The sequence below is a fragment of the Mirounga leonina genome, unplaced genomic scaffold (genome assembly GCF_011800145.1).
Source record: "Mirounga leonina isolate KUSES-001 unplaced genomic scaffold, KU_Mleo_1.0 Mir_176, whole genome shotgun sequence".
Taxonomy (NCBI): Eukaryota; Metazoa; Chordata; class Mammalia; order Carnivora; family Phocidae; genus Mirounga; species Mirounga leonina.
Window position 1 is genome coordinate 45,754,157 of NW_023270454.1, and position 20,730 is coordinate 45,774,886.

Consider the following 20,730-nt stretch of genomic DNA (forward strand, 5'->3'; position numbering starts at 1 on the left):
TGCGGTTGTGTGTTTTCAGTATTCAACCCCAAATAATTCACATTTTGCTGTTTTTACGCATTTCTGAGTTCTGTGCATTTTTAATTTCTCTTCTTTATTTCTTTGTAGACAGAATAACCAGAACATTACAAATAATACTGGAAGTTGTACCAGAAGAAGATTGTCATAAATTATGAATTAATGCATTTGAAATCTTGGCAATCTATGCTTGGCCTTGTTTCTGCCCAAAGGGCTGAAACAAAATGTGGATCTTCACTTCATTTTATGAAAATCCAGAAGATTGCAACTTTGGTGATGGACTAAAGGAATCGGTTATTGCTATTTGTATATTTTAGTGTGTTCAAGTTGGTTTCTAAGAAATTTAGTTATAACTCCTTGTAGTTATTGAAAGCAGATATGCTATGCAAGTATTCCATGAGGTCACATGATTTTGGAATTCCTGATACCTACATGAAGTTAGAGGAAATAGACTACCGAATGAACAATTACTTTAGTGGTCCATATAACATATCTAATCATGAACACCGAGATGTTTTCTGTATATATGGCTTTTATAGAAACAATTTGTATATACTGTAGATGACTATACTGTGAAAAGTGTTTTCTACTCTTCTGGGGCGGGGGAACCATACATCATCATTATGGACTGAGGAAAGAAAGAAATTTATTTTATGTTGGCATTGCATTGCTTCCCCTTAGATACCAACTTAGATATCACTCATCTTTTAGTGCGTTATTCCCAGAGCATTTTGAACAAAGGACAGAGGGGATATGCCTAATTTTAATGAGTACATTAAAGAAGAGTTTCCAGGGGCTATTGTTTGTGAGAAAAATACAGGAATTATATCTAAAAATTTTCGATAATTGATTATGTTAAGATTTTTTTTTCACTCATTATCAGGAAGCACCACAGTTATGGGCCACTTTGTTTTCGTGGAAGCCCACTTGATCAGGAAAGGATGTAACATCTTTCTTAGAGCAAAGCAATAGTCAGTTTGGTATTAAAGGCTCTTAAGGACAATCATTTGTTTCACTAATAATTTACTCCTTGGTAATATAGCTAAATATATGCATTTTTAAATCTTCAAATTGCAATATCCATATAAGACAGAAATCAACAAGAAAGAGAATACCCAAAATATTATGCCCAACCCTATAATCATATCTATATGCAGTGTTAGTAATTATGAGCAGTTTTTTAATCTCATAGCTATTTTTATATGGTGATAAATTTTGACAGTTTGTACATTTCCTTTATATATTTTATATTCTGTTAAAATATCTCTTCAGATTAAACTGTCCAGATTAATTAGGAAAAGGCATATATTTACATAAAAATTGAGGAAGAAATGTCACTGCTAAATAAGATTTACAACTGATGTTTCTAAAATTTTCCACTTCTTTATCTCAGCTTTGTCAGTAATTTCCTCACCTTAATTATCATTCAACTTGCAAAAGAGATAACTGATAACAAATTCACTGAAAGAAGGAGAAACTGTGTGTGTATTCAGATAGGTGTTTTTATGCAAGGTTTAGAAAATATTGTGGAATTTTCATATAGTGTAATATAATGATGGAATGTGTAAACTATTATTTACATACATCCAAGATTAAATAGTCATACGAGAGTATGTTTCATCCTCTAATTTTAAAAGTAACAATTTTTGAAACAACTGCACTGATTAAAATCGTTAAGAGCTGATATAGGTTCATAGAAAATTAACTGAAGTAGAAATGATGATTTAGAATTTGAGGCAATTCCAATTCACTAATTTCAGTTTTTGCTCTTGATAACATTTAATACACATCCAAGATTGATACTATTTTCGGCCAAACCTGGTGTTTGGGTCTCTAAGTGAATTTATAAAAATTCCTTCCTTTTTCTCTTACCATCTGGTTTTCAAATTTGATCTGTAGTCTCTGCTTCTTACATCCATTTGTCTGTATCTCATGCCATTCTATTGTTGCTGAGGTAAAAAAAAAAATAGATTGTCTTTATATCCCTTTTTTTTTTTAACAGTCTAGGCCCATGTAATATAAACCAGCAAACTCTTCTTAAGGGTTTTTGTGGGGTTTGTTTGTTTTTTTGTTTGTTTGTTTTGTCTAACAAAAAAAATGGTAAAATCTTATGGAGAGGTTTACATAGTTCTTGATTATTCCTGAGAGTAATGTGCTTATAACTACAGGGGCAGATAGGTCTCATTTTATTTCTTTATTTTTTGTTTTAATTTCTCTTTAAATATAACATTATAAAAGCTAACTAGGATACACTCTCATATTTTTTCCATCATTTTCAAAAATGATTTTTGCATTGTTAAATTTCTGATGCAACTGTAATACCACTTTTAGCCAGACAGGAGTCAGTCAGTAATTATTTTAAAGTAATAAAGATTAAGTTGTACTTCAGCTTATTTTTAGGATACATCATGACAAGATGCAGAGTTTCTATAATCAGGAAATCAGTATTCATAATTTTTATTCAGGTGGTATCACATCAAACCAATTCTATTTGAAAACTCTCCTGAACACTAATATATATATTTTTATTTATACTAAGTAAAATTTTTTTTCATATATTTAAAATTATATATGGAGAGAATTATATATAAACCATTACAATATACTTGCACCAGTGTGGATATTCAAATGTTTATATACATATTATGAGTTTATTATAACACAAAATGTAAAAGTGGCCAATACAGTTTAAGACAACTAATATATTATTTTCAAATGTACTACTTTTTGGGTTACATGGAGTCTCAAGTATTTAATTGCGGATTAAACAGATTGGTAAAGACTTCCAAAGCTAAAACAATTTGCTTAAAAAATGAACTGATTCTCCTTACACAATAGGAATATTTCAGTAAATGTTTTTGACTCACTTTTAAAAATGTTAGGTTATTTTTCTGAGATATTTCTTGGATCAGTTTAGGAAAACTAGACTACTATGAATGTTTAGGTCAGCTGGAAGTAGACCTTGTTCTTGTCTTTCTTCAGGAGATTAAAGATTTGCCCTAGAAAAGATGGCGGACTCCAGTACCCAATATAAATGTTCACATATACATATGTGCTTATACTGTATTCTCCCCCATCTCTGCTGGCACAAAAGTACAATAGGTTATTAGGTTACATTAGCAATGCATGGCAGTTTCTCCAACACTAAAACATGTATGTTGAAACAAATTTCTGGATTATTTTACATGCCTGGTAAAATTGTTTCCCCAGTTGCTATCTGGTATATTAACAGATAGTTAACCTGAGTATAATTACTTAACTTAATTTTTTATGAACTGTAATCAGTCTTCAGGAAACTCATTATTTTATCTCTATTTGTAGATGAATGTAATGCCAACCAAGAAAGAAGGCATCTTTGACCTATGGTGGATTTCTTATAATTGAGGTGTAGGTTATGAAAAGATAGAATACTGAAGGTCAGAGTAGCAGGAAATGAAAGATAGCATGTGACTGGAAGTAATGATATTTTGATGTAACTTATTATGCAGCATAGTCAGAGAAATATTAAAAATTAATTGTCTGTTGTGCATAAGTGGATATCCCAAGTAGCTAATGGAATGTAGCTTCCGTGCCCCTCACTTAGACATGCCCCTTCCAAGGTCCTGTACCTAATGTTGCATTAGGAAATGTGTATTAATTTTCTTGAAGAAGATCAGAAAAATTTTATACATTTCTGGCCCTACAAATTCTGCATCTTTCCCTGTGAGTATGGTAAAATAAACTTCCATTACTTTTTCTAGTAGAAATAAACATGGGCCATTTATAGAATACATTTTTAAATAATAAAGTTTTGAGTTAATTGAAGTATCTATATATAATTATAAATGGCTTTCTCATAATATATATTTTGCGATATATAAGGAGAGAGTTCACTTTTGACATATTTTATGATTCAGTTCTGAATGATAGAAAAACAACAAATAGGGTTTTAATTGTAATTCTTTTTCTTAGTTAGGAAAGAAATATAGTGATATTTGGGATTTGAATGCAAATGAGTAAAAGACTGATTTTACTTAAATGTAATCTTTCTTCATTTTGCCCAACACGATATGCTGTATGTTAGTGCTGATAATTTTTACAGAGTCACATTTTACTTTGTTAACAATTCAAAGTCAGGAATTAAAGCATGACATTGTGTAACTGGTGAGAAACTCGTGGCAGATATAGAGTAGACGATGAGACATCTTGACAGCTTCTGTTTACATAATTTATATGTAAGGTAAAAATTTATTACCTATACGTGTATTTTAGGTTAATGTTCTCATAAACAGTATTTTAAAGGTATCTCAATATATATAATACCTAAAAGTGTAACCTCTAGGTAGTTTTAGTACTGTTCTTAAAAAGTTATTTTAACAGCCAAGTTTTAAAGATAATCCTTACTTCCTTTTGTTGCATTTTCAAATTAGTTGGTGTCTAAAAATAAATGCTTGGTCTATTTTTAGATTCACTACAAATTCACAAAGGTGTATTGGTCTCACAGAAAGTTCACCAGGTTTCCATGTTGTGAGATATTGTCCTTCTTTATAACCTCCTAAGGATATTAGCTTGATCTTTTTGAACCATTTCTGTTTTTTCTTTTAAATGAATCAGTGATTTCCTTTGCTTTTTTTGGTCATATTTCGACATGATAGCCTTGAGATGGGAGTTAGTCTTAATTTGAATTTATACAATGACCCTAGATATCCTTAGTGTGAAACTGCCACTTGATTTACTTCCCTGGGAGTCCTCACCTCTCCTCTCTTTGTTACCACTGGCCTTAAAATATCACTGGGAGATGGTTATCTCAAGTAGTTATCTATTACATGTGTGTATTTCAACTACTTGGACACAGGGTACCTTTATGGTATCAGGAACAGCCTTAACAATTTTATAGATAAAAATTCTCTCAAGAAAACTGTGGAGCGGTAGGCATCTGAGAGACATGCATGCAGATGGATGCACTGGTTTGAAAGAGCATACTTGTTTTTCCTTCCACAGTAACTTACACTACTGAATTCTTTTTAAAGTATGACTTTCAAGCGAATTAATTTATTGGTTAGAAGACTTGTTTGCTGAGTCCTTCCTTATTACCTCTTGAAGTCTTTAAAGGTCATGCTGAAAGCTAGAGAAACAAACAAAAAAGACTGAATCACAGTTATGTCTTTTGCAGAAGTGACTGCATTTTGAGCACCGTGGGTGACAATGTACTTTGCACAGAATCTTATGGGTAAATGTATTAGGCCTTTCGATGTTACATCTGGGTAATTGGATGGGTTGGGAGGGATTTGACTTAGATGATGACTGTGAAGATAGACCTCTCTTACTCCTACTAGGTTAATAGTCTTCAGTACATCCTCAGAAGCTCATTTGTATCACACCTGGAGGCAATGCAATGTGGTTCCTGGTTCTAGGTTTGAACTGTCTTATTTCAAAAGATTTTGGAATTATTTTTTCCCTAGAAGTTCTCCATTCCAAATTTCCATTTACTGACTAATGTAATATAAAGAAAACTATCTTAAAGTAAAATAATACTCTGGGCAAATAAAACAGATTGTTTCAAATGAATGTATGCTTTTAACAGAATATGAGTGATCTACATTAAACTACTGTTGTTTTAATGATTTCAAACACTACAGTATAGCACTTTTTAATTGCTCTGGAAGCAAAAATTAAAAAAAAAAAAAGGCCCCAATATCTATCTACAGTTATCACATAAACCACAAGAGTCCTCCAAAAATTTTAAGTAGTCTTGGATTTTTTTTTTTTTTTGATCCTCTCCCTGGAGAAATTTTTTACTTAATAGTTTTCCCTTGTGAATAGTATTACCAATGCTATAAATCTGGAACTAAACTGTGGATACTTACATGTTGAAAACCGGATTCTTCTTTTGACATTATTCATGTACAGAGAGTGACATATGACTTTACTCTTTTAGGATATTTGGGGCCAATGTTATTTTGAACATAGGCGTGGGCCTCAAGTTTCTATTTCTTTGTAGATGTGTTGCAATGTAATAGTAATGAGTGTTCAGTGGTACCCCTCAACATTTTGAGAACTTTGCAAACATAAGCATTAGATGTGTTAAGGATGTGTTAAGAGTTCATTGCTTAGTACCATGAAATATAGAGTCTTCTCTCTGTGCCAAATTGGTGAACAGACATGTAGTTGTGTTTACTAATGCTACATTTGGCTACCTGTGTTTTTATAGTAAGCACAAGTCAGAAAAAAGAAAGACAAATGGCCTCTTGTACCAAATGCTTGACAAACTTAATTTGTCCTACTTTTCTGACAAATATTTCACTCCAGATTTCATAGAATTTTTTTTTTTTTTTTTTTTTTTACTTATTGTAGAGTGGATTAGATGGTAGTGATGCACTGGTAGAGATGGTGTTTAGTTATTGACTCAGAATTCATTTCATGATGAATTTTTTGTGTCTTTTTATTGTATGTATATCTGTATTTACTTTATATAAAAATGGATTTAGTGAGCTTTGTGTTAAATCTGCCTAGTAACAGTGACTTTTTTTTTTCAATTATCAAGGGATAGCAAATATGTGTGTTGGTATGTTCATATTAACATATTATTAGGTTCTGTATATTATTGTGTTTAAATGCCTCTGACATTCTATATGGCAAGCATCAATAATTTGCACCCACGGAATTAGGTTAGACCAGTGGAACAAATGGTAGTCAGAATCCTCTGGAGGGTTATGCTGGCAGCCACCTCTTTGATCTATGTTTCAACTATAACTTATAGACCAGCTCTAACCCCTACCGTGAATCTGTAATGCATTTGTCATGACCTTGTACCATTCCCCTAACTGAGGGGCAGGGGGAACAGTGTTTGGCCCGGTCATCCAAAATACAGGAACAGAGAAGTCGATCTGAGGAAGAATGAACCTCAGTATTCTAAATGGTCTTCATCTGTGGTGGGGTTTCTTCACTCTGACAGTATGATGATAAAACTTGGTAAAGGGGACTGTGTGTATTTTGTACAAATTCTACACGATGTCTTACATTGCTAAATTCTTAGATAGCAAAATTCCTTTTCTGTGTCTACATTCCAACCATATTAGGAGTGCTGAATTATTTAGATATTTAACTATGAAAATATACATGGTGCAAAGGGACTTTCATATGTGGATTGTGTTGTGTTTCTTAAGGTTCTCTGGCACTGAAGCCTATACCATCATGTGATATGTGAAATAAAATGGATTTTTCTACAGTTTAATGATTTCCCTCTGGGGAGAGTTCTGGTACAGCAATCACACTGCCAGATGGTGTTTATGGGCTCTTTGTGTGAGTGGTAAGATGCTATGAAATAAGAGTGCTTTCATCTGATGGAAAGTCTTGACACGTGTGTTTTTGTATCGAATAAATTTTTGTGCAATATGATGTCACTCAATTTTGCAATGAATTTAATTTCATTTGTATTTATGTATCTGCGTACCCGTCATGCTTCTAGTTGCTTCAAGCTTTGTATATGTATTTTTGTCCGTATTTTTTACTTGAAAATATTTTAAATGGAAATAAAATAAACAATTGATAGTTTACATAAGAAAAGTCATGTTTTGCTTTTTTTTTTTTTTTCTTTTAAGCAGTATACATCCCAACAAATTGAAGGCTTTGGTTTTGATGATTGGATTTATCTATCATTGATTCTGTGAATTTGTTGGTGTATTCCCCTTGGCATCAATTCCCTATACTAAAAACTCAAAGTGGTAGCAAACACTAAAGACCGTAGACACTCTTCTTCTTCATGGCTTATGTCCATCTGTGCTCTGGTCTGAAATATCTACCAACTTCTCTCTTCTATTGTCTCCTGTCTTAGTTCAGCCTTCTTATTTCTTGCCTCTTAACAAAAGTCTCATGTCTTGTCTATCTCTATTTCAGCCTTCACATGTTTCTCCAGAATGTTCTTTCTGAAACACAAATATAGTAAAAATCTTCCATGGCTTTACATTTACTTATTTATTTTTTTCGGCTGGATAAATCCAAACTCCAAACTCCTCTGCATAACACAGTGCTTTGAATAATCTGCTGTCCTTCTTTCACCAGGTACTCTACATTCTCTGCAGCCATATAAAATGTTTTTTTTTTTTTCAGTAGTTTAACAGTAACAACAAAAAAGATTCTATTATTTCATTTGACACACTGTGGATTACAGAAATTACATTTTCCTTGCCCATTCCTATCATCTACTTTCCACATAGCAAATTTCTACCCAGCATTCAAGACCAAGTTCAAAAGTCACCTCTTCCAGAAATCTTCCCCAAGATTGATCCCTGAATACCTTCACCATCTTAGGTGCACCTTTTCTGTAGAACTCATCACACCTTTGAAATTGTTGTACTTGACTCCCTTCTCTGCCTAGATTTGAAATTGTGTGTGTGTGTGTGTGTGCCTATCACTGACTGAAGCATAGTAGGTACTCAATGTTTATTAAATTAATATATTCAATGAATAAATGAATGGTTTGTATTCATTAGGTTTCATGATAATTTTTTCTTAGATGCAGTTTTTATTACCTCTAAATTTAAGCAATCCATTAGATTCTATGGAAAGAATATTTCCGTGGAATATCTTAACTTCAGAATGTAAGAAAACTGGGGAGTTTCAGTCTCTTCCCTCCTACCCTCTCCCCTCCCATTCTCTCTTTTTCTTTCCCTTCCACTGCCCCCCATCCCCAGTTCATGTCAGTAAGTGGGTCCTGATAGAGGAAATGAACAGTCAAATGACCTACTATGAACTTTTCTTGTGAAAAGACATTTAGGTTTTTATATTTTCAGTAAGGTATCATTTTCATAATAATTTGAAAAAAATGCTCAAAAATGTAGAGTAGAAGGAACCTAAAGTTTTGATGACCAAAACTCTCTTTGAAGTAGACATAGGAGATTGAGTAGCACTTTTCCCTGGTGAAATGCTTTGGGAGAACAACAAAAAAGTAAACTAATAAGGTTGGCACCTGTTAAATTTAAACTATTTTCAAAAGAAATATAAACCATGTCATATGTAGATATACTTATTTTAAAGTTAATGAATGTGACTGGAAATATGTTTAATAGAAATATACAGAAAAACTTAGATAATACATAATGGCTAATAATTTGCTTTTTAACTATCATTAGGCTCTTAAACATGCTAGTTTAGGCTTACAAAAACTTTTGCTGCTGAACTACCTCTAATAATTTTCTACTTGAATTTTTAGGCTATGTCTATGAAGATTTGAGATCATTATATATGCTGGGATTGGGTGGGTGGGCCATGGATAACTACTGTTGCTTTTGCTTCCACATGCCCTAAAAATTGTATTTGCAGACTTCCTGGAGATCTGACTTTGAAGGTCAGGTCTTTATAGCCATCTTACTGTTTTTATAGTCTTAAGCTTAAGAACACCTGGTCACCAGCAGGCATGGGCTAATTCTTTCAAAAAACGTTTGATGTTTGAAAGAATTCAGAAATAAAAATGTAATTAGGATTCAATACCTTTTAAAACTTTAGCTTTGAAGATTTATTAATCTCTGAAAGATGTGAAACAGGGTTTCAAAGTTGTTAATTCAGGTTAAATACTACAAAAATTGAAATACCCTCCAGCTATAATAAAATAACGAAGTACAAGTGAGGATAACCCTAAGAAAAATTTGAGCAAGCTAGTTATTTTCCTCTCGTTTTATTTTTTCTAAAAAATAAGAGAAACTAATTTTACTTTTGTCATAGTAATTAACATTGTGATTATATACCTGAATGTTCTTTTATCATCATGCATTCCATTTCCTAAAATCTAAAGACACCATAAAAATTTCTTTCATGTTCTGAATTCTGCCTTAAACTTATGTTTACTTCTTATTCTCCCATTGTTATGTTCCTTTCAAAATTTGTTACTTAGAGAACTAAAGTCAAAATTTTAAGTACCTCCCCAGTGCTAAGCCATATGATAGGTGCTAAAGATATAAAACGGTTAACAGTTTGTATTGCCTCTGCTTCGTGAAGCTGGGGGGTACAAATATTTTTTCTCCTAGTCATTCAAATGTATCATTAAAATTAGGGTCTCAGGTGCTATAAAACGGTATACCCAGACGTGATCTAGTCCTAGGATGTTGGGGAAGGCTTTCCTAAAGATGTAGTATGAATTGATATTGAAGGATGGGTATGCATTACTCAGGTAAAGTGGAGCCTGGATGAGGAGTGTTATAGGCAAAACAAACTGTGTGATAAAGGCCCTGAGCCAGAAAAAGTAGGGCTTGTTTAAGGAAATAAATGCAGGACCAGTGGAACCAGAGCATGGGGACACCATACGTAATGTACCTCTAGAGTGGAGCAATTGTAGAGGACTTATTAGTCAATGTTCAAGACATTGGTTTTTACCCAGTGTTATGGCATAGACAAATGAAATTCAGATATAATATGCACATTGAACTTTATCAAAATTTCAAATCTTACACTCTGCTAAAATCTCTGAATAGAATCATTTCAAATAGTAAAAAATGATTTCCATTTTACTTCTTTTTTTAATTATTGTTATATTTTATCTAATTAGTTTACATTGCCAAAAGTGTTAGTAAACGGCAATAAGCTCAAGACATATATTTTGAAAAGGAAAGTAACTGCAAGAATTATATAATCAACAAATGGAAATCTTTTTTTCCAGAAATTTTACTGTTGTCTCTCCTTAGCATGTTTTCCCTCCTCTTTTTCAAATTAAATTACATCTGACCTACACTATTGAGTGCTCACCAACATTCATCTCAAGGCCAATTTGTAATTTCTTTTTTTTTTTTTTTTGAGAAATATTTTTCTGGTGCTATAATTTTGTAGCCTAATTGTAACTTCTAAATTTTTTTTCCCCAAGTGAAAACATTAAGCAAAAACTACTTTGCATGACATATTATTAAACAGAGTTATTATCTTAGAAGAAAAGAAAATCTTCATTTGACTATAATGCTTTTATATGAAAAATGCGAGTACAGTAAAATTATTTGAAATTTTTTTCTGGTTTTGTAGAAATAAAATGAATTTTTAGTTATTTCTACTCTTCGTAATTCACAATGGATGAAAAGTGACTCTTCTAGCAAGATAACATTTGTTTAAGGAATTAGGAAAATAAAGAAAAATTATTTGAGATTATTTAAAGAACACTTTCTTGGAAAACAGGGAATTATCTGATACAGTTCCCCCCCACCCAGCTTTATTAAGATATAATTGACAAATAATACTGTGTAAGTTTAATGTATATAATGTGATGATTTGATATATGTAGATATTGTGAAAATGATTACCACATCAAGATTAGTTACCACATCCATCACCTCACATAGTTACCACTTTTTTTGTGGGAATAACATTTAAGATTTACTCTCTTAGCAAATTTCAAGTATACATTTTCATCGTCCATTCATCTGCCATTGGGCACTTAGGTTGTTTTTATATCTTAGCAATATAAATAATGGTGTAGTGAACAAGGTTGTATAGATATGTCTTTGAGATTCTGATTTCATCTCCTTTGGATATATATCCAGAAGTGGGATTGTTGGGTCATATTGTAATTCTTTTTTTTTTTTTTTTTTTGAGGAATCTCCAAACTGTTTTCTATAGCGACTGGACCAATGTACATCTCTACCAACAGTGTGTAAGGACACCCTTTTTCCACATTCTCATCAACACTTGTTATTTCTTGTTTTTTTGATACTAGTCATTCTAACAGGTATGGGGTGGTATTTCTTTGTGGTTTTGATTTGAATTTCCCTGATGATTAGTGATATTGAACACATTTGCATGTACCTGTTGGCTATTTGTATATCTTTTTGGAAAATATTTATTCAGGTCCTCTGCCTATTTTATTTCATTTTATTTTATTATTTTATTTTATTTTGAGAGACAGAGAGAGAGAGAACATTAGTGGAGAGAGGAGCAGAGGGAGAGAATGAATCTCAAGCAGACTTTGCTGAGCATGGAGCCTGTCACGGTGTTCCATCTCATGACCCTGAGATCATGACCTGAGCCAAAATCGGCTTAGCCACCCAGGCGCCCCTCCTCTGCTCATTTTAAAAATGGATTTAAAATTTTTTTTTTTTTTTGCTATTGAGTTATAGGAGTTCCTTATATATTTTGGACATTAACCCCTTATCAAATATATGATTACAAACATTTTCTCCTATTTCTCCTTGCCTTTACATTTTATTGATTATTGCTTTTGCTGTGCAGAAGCTTTTTATTTTATTAGCCCCACTTGTTTAATATACTTTTGTTACTCCTGCTTTTGGTGTCATCTTCATAAAATTATCACCAAGAACAATATCAAGAAAACTTTTCTTATTGTTTTCTTTAGGAGCTTTTTGTTTTTTATAGTTTTTAAGTCCTTAATCTATCTCAAGTTAATTTTTAAAAAAGATTTTATTTATTTATTAGAGAGATTGAGAGAGAGCACAAGCGGGGCGGGGAGGAGGGACAGAGGGAGAGGGAGAAGCAGACTCCCTGCTGAACAGGGAGCTGAACGTGGGGCTTGACTCTAGGACCCTAAAATCATGAGCCGAGCCGAAGGCAGACACTTAACTGACTGAGCCATACAGGTGCTCCTTTATTGAGTTAATTTTTGTGAGTGGTTTCAGATAGGGGTTAAATTTCATTATTCTGTGTGTGATTATCCAGATTTCCTAGCACCATTTATTGAAGATTACCTTTCCCTTTCTGGATTTTCTTGTTAAATACTGGTTGGCTGTATATGCATGGATGTATTTCTGGGCTCTTGATTCTATTCCATTGGCCTATGTGTCTACTTTTATGCCAGTCCATGCTATTTGATTACTACAGCTACATAATAAAGTGTGAAATCAAGAAGGGTGGTGCCTCCAGCTTTGTTCTTCTTTCTCAAGTTTGCTTTGGATATTTGGGATCTATTGTGGGTTCCATACAAATTTTAGAATTTTTTTTCTATTTCTGTGAAAAATGCCATTGGAATTTTGGTATGGATTGCATTGAATCTATAGATTGCTTTGGGCTGTAGGGACATTTGACAATGTTAATTTTTCTGATCCAGTAACATGGGATATCTTTCCATTTATTTGGGTCTCCTTCAGTTTCTTTAATCATTGTTTTATAATTTTCAGTGTACAAATTTTTCATCTCCTTGATTAAACTTATTCTTAAGTATTTTAGTGTTTTTGATAATATTGTGAATAGGATTCTTTTCTTGATTTCTTTTTTCATATACTTTCTTGTTAGTATACAGAAATGCAACAGATTTTTATGTGTTGATTTTGTATCCTGCTACTTCACTGAATTTGTTTATTAGGTCTATAGTTTTTTGATAGAGTATTTAGTTTAGTGAATATATGATCTTATCATCTTCAAACAAAGACAATTTTAGTTCTTCCTTTATGATTTGAATTCCCTTTATTTCTTTTTCTTGCCTAATTACTCTGGCTAGGACTCCCAGTACCATGTTGAATAGGAATGGTGAGAGTTGTTGCTGGTCTTAGAAAAGCTTTCAACCTTTTGCCGTTAAAGTGACAACTATGGTTTGTCATATAATAGCCTTTCTTATGTCAAGATGTTTCTTCTATACTCAATTTGTTGCGAGTTTTTATCATCAAAGGATGTTCTATTGTCAAATACTTTCTCTGCATTTATTGAGATCATGTGATTTTTACCTTTCATTTTATTAGTGTGGTATATGATATTTATTGATTTGCATATGTTATACCATCTTTGCATCCCAAGAATAAATCCCACTTGGTCATTGTGTATGATCCTTTTAATGTGCTGCCGAATTTGGTTTGCCAGTATTTTGTTGAGAATTTTTTAATCTATGTTCATCTGACTTGGCTCCCCAGCCAGATGTAGGGTGCCACTGGGTAGACTCTGTGTTCAGGCTGGGCTGCAGGCTGGGCTTCATGATTGGGCAGTCTGCTGGCTATGTTCCACTCTTTGGTAAGGCTTCTGGCTGGGGTCCCTAGCTGAGCAGGGCTATCAGCTGTGCCTTATAGTTGGATGGGGCTGTTGGCTATGCTCCACGATTGGGTAGGGTTGCTGGCTGGGCTCTGTGCCTGGAAGAGACCACAGGCTGTGGGTAGTATGGTTGGCTCAGGTCCAAGTCTGCCTGCGGTCACTGGGCTCCCTTGAAGACAGTGTCAGAGGTTATACTCTGCAGTTGGGCAAGCCTGCTGACTTGATCCAGCCTGAGGAGGGCTACCGTATGGACTCCACAGCCCCCCAGAGTCTCTGGCCAGGCTTGCCGGTGAGGCAGTACTAGAGACTATACTCAGCAATTGGATGGGACACTGACTTTCTTCCCTGCCCAGGAGGGCTCGAGGATGTGCTTGGTGGTTTTCTATGGTACCCAGATAAAAGATTTGAGTCTTTGAGTTTTTCTCTTAATTGGAAGAGATGTACAAACTCAGGTGTTGTATAGCAGAGACCAGTACCTGGAAGAATAGAAGTATTAAGAGTCCCATAAAGCACAGAGATTAAGAAATGGAGAAAGAATGTTGCCTGGTTTCCTGTACCTTTTCAGTTCAAGATTTGGGGCCCTTTCTGAGGCCAAACTGATAGTGGTTCTTTAAGACATGGCTATTTCCTTATCCTATTCCCTCTTTTGCTTTAATTACTTGAATTGGTTTCTGCTATTTACATCCAAAAGAGTTTTAGATAATATGATATAATACATCACAATGAACTTGCTAAGGCTGAAATTATGTTTTTGACTGCTTCTGGTAGCAGAAGACAATACAATACAGTAATTATCATTGGACATATTTTCACTCACCACATACCTGAAACCACAAATTCCAGGATAGCTGCCAACTTGAACAAAATATGAGAAATAGAGGATGACATCAATGAAATGCAATATATTGTGTCATCATCCCAAACATTCATCTTACATCCAAAGTCTTAGTAGGTTCCCACTGCTCTTTTCCCTTTTAGTTCCTCTGGTTCCTTCCATTCCTCCCCAGATCATGCAGGCTTACTCAATGGGTGCTATCCTCTTCTCTTTTACACTCTCCTCAATGGAAAGCTATCAAATCATGTCATCTTCAACTGCCAATTTTATTTGCTCATGTCATCAGAAAGTATTTGTTGAGTGACATCTTCTAGGTACCATGCTTGAGTTAGATTATGGGTACAAAGTGAAAAAGACATGTTTTCTGAACTCAAGGTGCATTTCTATACAGAGTACTCCTAAATGTGATGGAGTGGGGGGTGAGGAGAGAGGAGATGATTCTTTCTTATACCTGTTATATACTTCCATGTGGAAGGAGCCATGTTAGGGAAACATTCAGCCTCATTCTAGAAGAGAAGTTCCCTAATTTTATTGGTGAGTTTGGAAAGGAAAAAAAGAAACTAATTATGTGTCTTTTCTCTCTTGGAGCTATCCTGGCTTTAGAGGGCATTAATTCTGCCATGCTGCTCCATACCTTTCCAGAGTCAGAAATCCTTGGGAAGAGGCCTGAAATGGTACAATGCTTGCAATGAGATGACCAAATCCTTCTAATCCTAGAGTTCAATCTTAGAAAGCCCACTTGCCCTTAGCTATGAATCATATTCTTCTACATTAACTGTATCAGCAATAAAGGTGATGTTTTTATGCTCCTATTTGCCTGACAAGTTTGACTTATGTCTTCTTGATTTATAATTCAAGTGGGGAAGAGAAGTGATATTTATCAGCCTCCCCAAGAATATTAACAATGTACATCTTGAATCCTCTCCTCTCTCCTGAGCTCTTGCCTGTAACCTAATAATTAGGAACTGTATCCAGAGGAATTTTCACTACCTCAAATTCAGCACTTCATAAATGGAAATGTGCTCAAATTTCCAATCACTTCATAAAAAGAAATCAGCTGTTTACCACCAAACATGCCTAATTCAGTCACATGCTCCTTTATTCATCAGCTCATTCAGGCTTGAAACCTAGAAGTCTCCTTGGACTCCTCTTCCTCTTTATCCTCCATAATAAATCAAGCACAAACACTTGTTGGTTTTTTCTCCAGAATTTCTAATTCATCTGCCCTTTTATCTCTAATCACAATCTAGACTTTATGCCTATATATTGTAAAACTCATCAGCTAGATTTTGCTGATCCCAGATTTCTCCTCATAAACTCTCTGGCAGAGCTGACAATATAACCTTGCTCAGTAGCTGCTTTGACCAAATTATTCCCTTTAGAGATGCCTTCAGTAGATTCCATCTTCAAATCAAACTCATTTTCCTGGTCTAAAGGCTTTGCCATAAGCAGACATGATACAATCAACTCCTCTGTATTGACTAGTCTTGAATTTACTCAGATTTAACTCTTCTAGAAACCAAAAGCATGGTATACGTGGCATACATGTCTTTCCTCAAATTGAAAACCACATACACACATCATTGAAAATGAACTTCCACCCTCCTGATCATCTCCTCCAAGTGTTTAAGGACCAATGCAAAGCCCACTACTCTTATGCTTTAGTGCATTTAGAGTTGTAACCCACAGTTTTATAGTTAATCACATGCTATAGTGTGTTTCTGTGGCTTATTACAGATTCTTCTTTATCCAAGCTGAATTACTGTGAGTTCCTAGGGCTGAAGAATTATGGTATACTTTCTATATCATAAAATGTATTATTAATTATATAGCAGATACAAAATAAATAATGACTAATTAACTTATAAATAAAGTAATTGTCTTCACTTAAGAAATATTTTGATTTAATAGTCTGAAAATTAAGAGTGACTTGATAATGAGAATTTCTATTCTGACCTCTTTGACTTTCTCTGTTGCTCTAAGCAAGTCATTTTAGCTATTCTGGATACATTTTCTTAATCCGAAAATGGAAGTAAGACTTGTCATCTGTCTTATTCATAAAGAGTGGTGAGGAGTATCCTAGTCAATGCAAAGCACATGGCTAACACAAAGTTTAATAAAAATGATAAATAACATCTATTACAAAATTGAACCATTGTTCAATTTCTTCTGCCCTTTCAGTTCTTTGATTCAATAGTCTCTCACTGAAATCTGAGAGCTTTAATTTGAGAAAGTATTTTACTAATAATCACACTTTCTACATTACCCTTTTCTTATCATTAGGCACACCTGGATGATATCAAATTATTCTTTTAAGGAAATCAATATATCACTATAAGTGCATAGAGAAACATCTGGTAATGGAACTTCAGGTAAAGCAAACCTGGGTATGACAAAGCTGTGTTAGAGCAAGATGGTAAAAAAGATGGTTCCCAACTTAAGCTTTCTTTGCAGAAGGAACAACTAGCAACTACCCATAGATAAGATGCCTTTGTGAAGACCCCAGAACTTGGCGGTGAGGCTGAAGCACCCCCTTGGATGACAAAAACCAAGAAAAATCACATTAGAAAGATAAGACTGATTTCATTTTGACCACATCTACCTTCCCCCAGGCCAGTACAACACCACACGTAGGGTGGTCCCCTGGCCTATTTCTCTAGTGGGCAAAGGAAAGCCCAAGGTGGACACCCAGTTTCCCCATAATTCTGGGAAGTTTCCCATGAGCCCCACTTAGGTATTACCTCATAAGGATCACTGGGGGAAATCTGCTAGAGACAAAGAAGGGGAGAGGGCTCACAGTAATTAGCATGTAGATCTTGGCACACAGCATTCCTGTTGGCAGTGGTGCCCATATGCAGACCCAATCCAGTGACTCTGTCTGGCCATGGAGTTTGGTTGGCAGTTCTGCCCAGTTTGGAGCAAAATCCATCAGGCTGTCCCAGCGCAGAGCCCATTCTATGACCCCACCCAGACAGTAAGCGAGTCAGAAGTTCCATTTAACTGCTGGATGTAACTTTTAGTTCTACCCAACCACAAAGACTCAAATATTTTGTCTGGCCAGGTACTTCAAGAAGCCACAGGTCTTTTAGTCACAATTACAAGTAACAAATTTTAACACCAAGCAGAATTCAATGATGGCCCTCAGGTCCCTGCACAAGTGAATGGGTGAATGGTTTTGAGGAAGCAGAATTCCCAGTCACTGTACTAACTGTAAAAGGTTTTCTCTAGACACATGTATACTGTCCCCCCCCATACACAGATGTACATTCATATAAAGCATGAATAAATCAAGAAATTGGAAAGAATAGGTAGCGTGAGATACAGCCAGAGACAAGATAAAAATAATTAATGTTAAACAAATGTGTACTATGTGCCTTTAACACTGTTCTGAGGACCAAGTAAAAACTAACTCATTTAATTCTCATGCCAACTTTATGAAGTCCACACTATTTTTTTTTAAAAAATTGTATCTATTTATTGGAGGGGGGCAGGGGGAGAGGGAGAAGCAGACTCCCTGCTGAGCAGGGAGCCCAGCATGGGGCTCGATCCCAGGACCCTGAGATGATGACCTGAGCCGAAGGCAGACGCTTAACCGACTGAGCCACCTCAGTGCCTCAAAGATTTATTTATTTTTTGAGAGACAGAGAGAGAGAGAGAGTGGGAGAGATAGCGCAAGTGGGAGGGATAGAGGGAGAGAGAATCTCAAGCAGACTCCATGCTGAGCTCAGATCCTGATGTGGGGCTCCATCTCATGATCCTGAGAACAAGGCCTGAGCTGAAACCAAGAGTGAGTTGCTTAACTCACTTTGCCACCCAGGTGCCCCATGAGGTCCACTCTATTAGGAAGAAACTGAGGTAAGTTGGAGTCAAATAATTTGTTCGACATCACATAGGAAGTGTTTGGCACATTTTAGGTGTCTTTAAATAAAAGCATTTAAAATTATTCCTATTCTCCAACCACCAAATGTTTTATTTTCCATCTGTTTGTAAGTATTGAAATTTCTTTGCTTAATGGGCAAAGGGAAAAGAAAATTCCATCAACAAGAGTATTGTTGATGAATATTACTTATTCTTTAGGATATCCATAGGTAACGGGACATACTAGTGTTTATCTGGACAATGCCTTACTTAACTGTGGGGAGATGTTAGGAGTAGAAGTGTAATTTGGGGCATTCTCTCACCACTGAAAAATCCTGCAAATAGTAAGGGAATTCAAGACAAATTACAGGCATCATTTCCACATCCTGCCTTGAAACCATAGCTAGTAAAAATGATTTCACTTCTAATTAACAATTCCACATTCCTCTTAGTTTCTTGCTTCCAGAGTGTTTTTGTTTTGTTTTGTTTTTGGTAGGATGCAGGTGACCTGTGGACAGAACAACAGGGATATTTGGATGAATTACTTATTTTAATTGGAGATTTTAACACTTCCTCAGAAATTGTTTGGTTCAAACCCACAAGACATGAAGATATAGAATGTTTGAAGCTTTCTATTGAGACTTGATGAAAACCAACTAAATCACAAAGAATCAATATCTTAGAGACTATGACAATATATAGCAAAATTGGAAATGAATAATAAAAGGATAGTTTTAAAAAGTTTGTATATCTTAAAAATAGACTGCTAAGAAAATCCCAGGTGGAAGAAATTTACAAAATACTTGGAACAAGATAACAATGAAGAAAACAAGCCAACCTTCTTGGGCTGCAGCTAAAGCACCCTAAGGGGGAAATTTGGAAGGCAAGAGGAATATAGAGGTAGATACAGTGGAAAATCACAAGAATAGCACAGCATAACAACAGTGATAAAAGCAGGAGGACAACTGTGCCCACTGATCAAGATGAAGGATTATGAACCTAAGAACTAACTAATAGTATTTTTAAAAGATAACAGTTTTGGGGCGCCTGGGTGGCTCAGTTGGTTAGGCGACTGCCTTTGGCTCAGGTCATGATCCTGGAATCCTGGGATAGAGTCCGGCTTCAGGGTCCCTGCTCGGCGGGGAGTCTGCTTCTCCCTCTGACCCTCCTCCCTCTCATGCTCTCTGTCTCTCATTCTCTCTCTCTCAAACAAATAAATAAAATCTTAAAAAAAAAAATAACAGTTTTGAGTGAATTAGCTGTAATAATGCAATAATAATGTGTTCCATTAAAATCAGTTTTTAGAAAATAAAGGAAGTTATTTAACAAGAAATTAAGGGGTGCCTGGGTGGTTCAGTTGGTTAAGCAACTGACTCTCGGTTTCAGCTCAGGTCATGATCTCAGGGTGGTGAGATGGAGTCTCACTTCGGGCTCAGCGCTCAGCATGGAGTCTGCTTGAGACTCTCTCTCTCCCTCTCCCTCTGCCTCTCCCCATCACTTGCACTCTCTCTCATAAATAAATAAATAAATAAAATCTTTTTTAAAAAAGAAAGAAATTTAAATGATGCTGAGGTGCAATGATGGAAATGCATGTCCCGATGAGATCATTGTCAAGACATGTAGTGAAACACCCCAACTTTTTTAGTTATTCATGCATCTGAGATCCATAAATGAGAAAGGAAAAAATAAAGAAGAATACGGATGGTTAATCTATCTTACCTGTAGATCAGTGCCATTCGCTATTTCACTGTCCAGGGAATTCACTACTGCTTTCAGATTTCTGAGAAAAAACAAGTGTAGAACAAACTTTCATACTTCTGTTTCCCTGGCAGAATCTCTGACCTAATAATCAGAAGTTTCTCTGTAGTATAATTTTTAAGTACTAATATCATATGAATCATAAGATATGCTCCACAATTTAATTCTATAGTAAAGGAAGAAACAAAAAGAAGCCTTGAGATGGGTTTATTAACCTTTTAGCTATATAATAAGACAAATGTGGCAATGGAAAATCATTTCAGAGACTTTCATTTGAGTTTCAGTATGAATATGTATTTTAAATTACTACTTTCTCCTATAAAATCTTTCTCCTT

General features: G+C 34.8%; 1 protein-coding gene across 1 annotated transcript in view; it reads left to right on the forward strand.

Annotated features, from left to right (window-relative positions):
* SLC7A11 (solute carrier family 7 member 11) overlaps positions 1-1,967 on the forward strand; it is a 76,163-nt gene extending 74,196 nt beyond the window's left edge. The window contains exon 12 of the mRNA XM_035023060.1: positions 109-1,967. Within this exon, the coding sequence (XP_034878951.1) occupies positions 109-176 (68 nt within the window). The 3' untranslated portion in view covers positions 177-1,967. The remainder of the gene's footprint in view (positions 1-108) is intronic.
* The last annotated feature ends 18,763 nt before the right edge of the window (positions 1,968-20,730 follow it).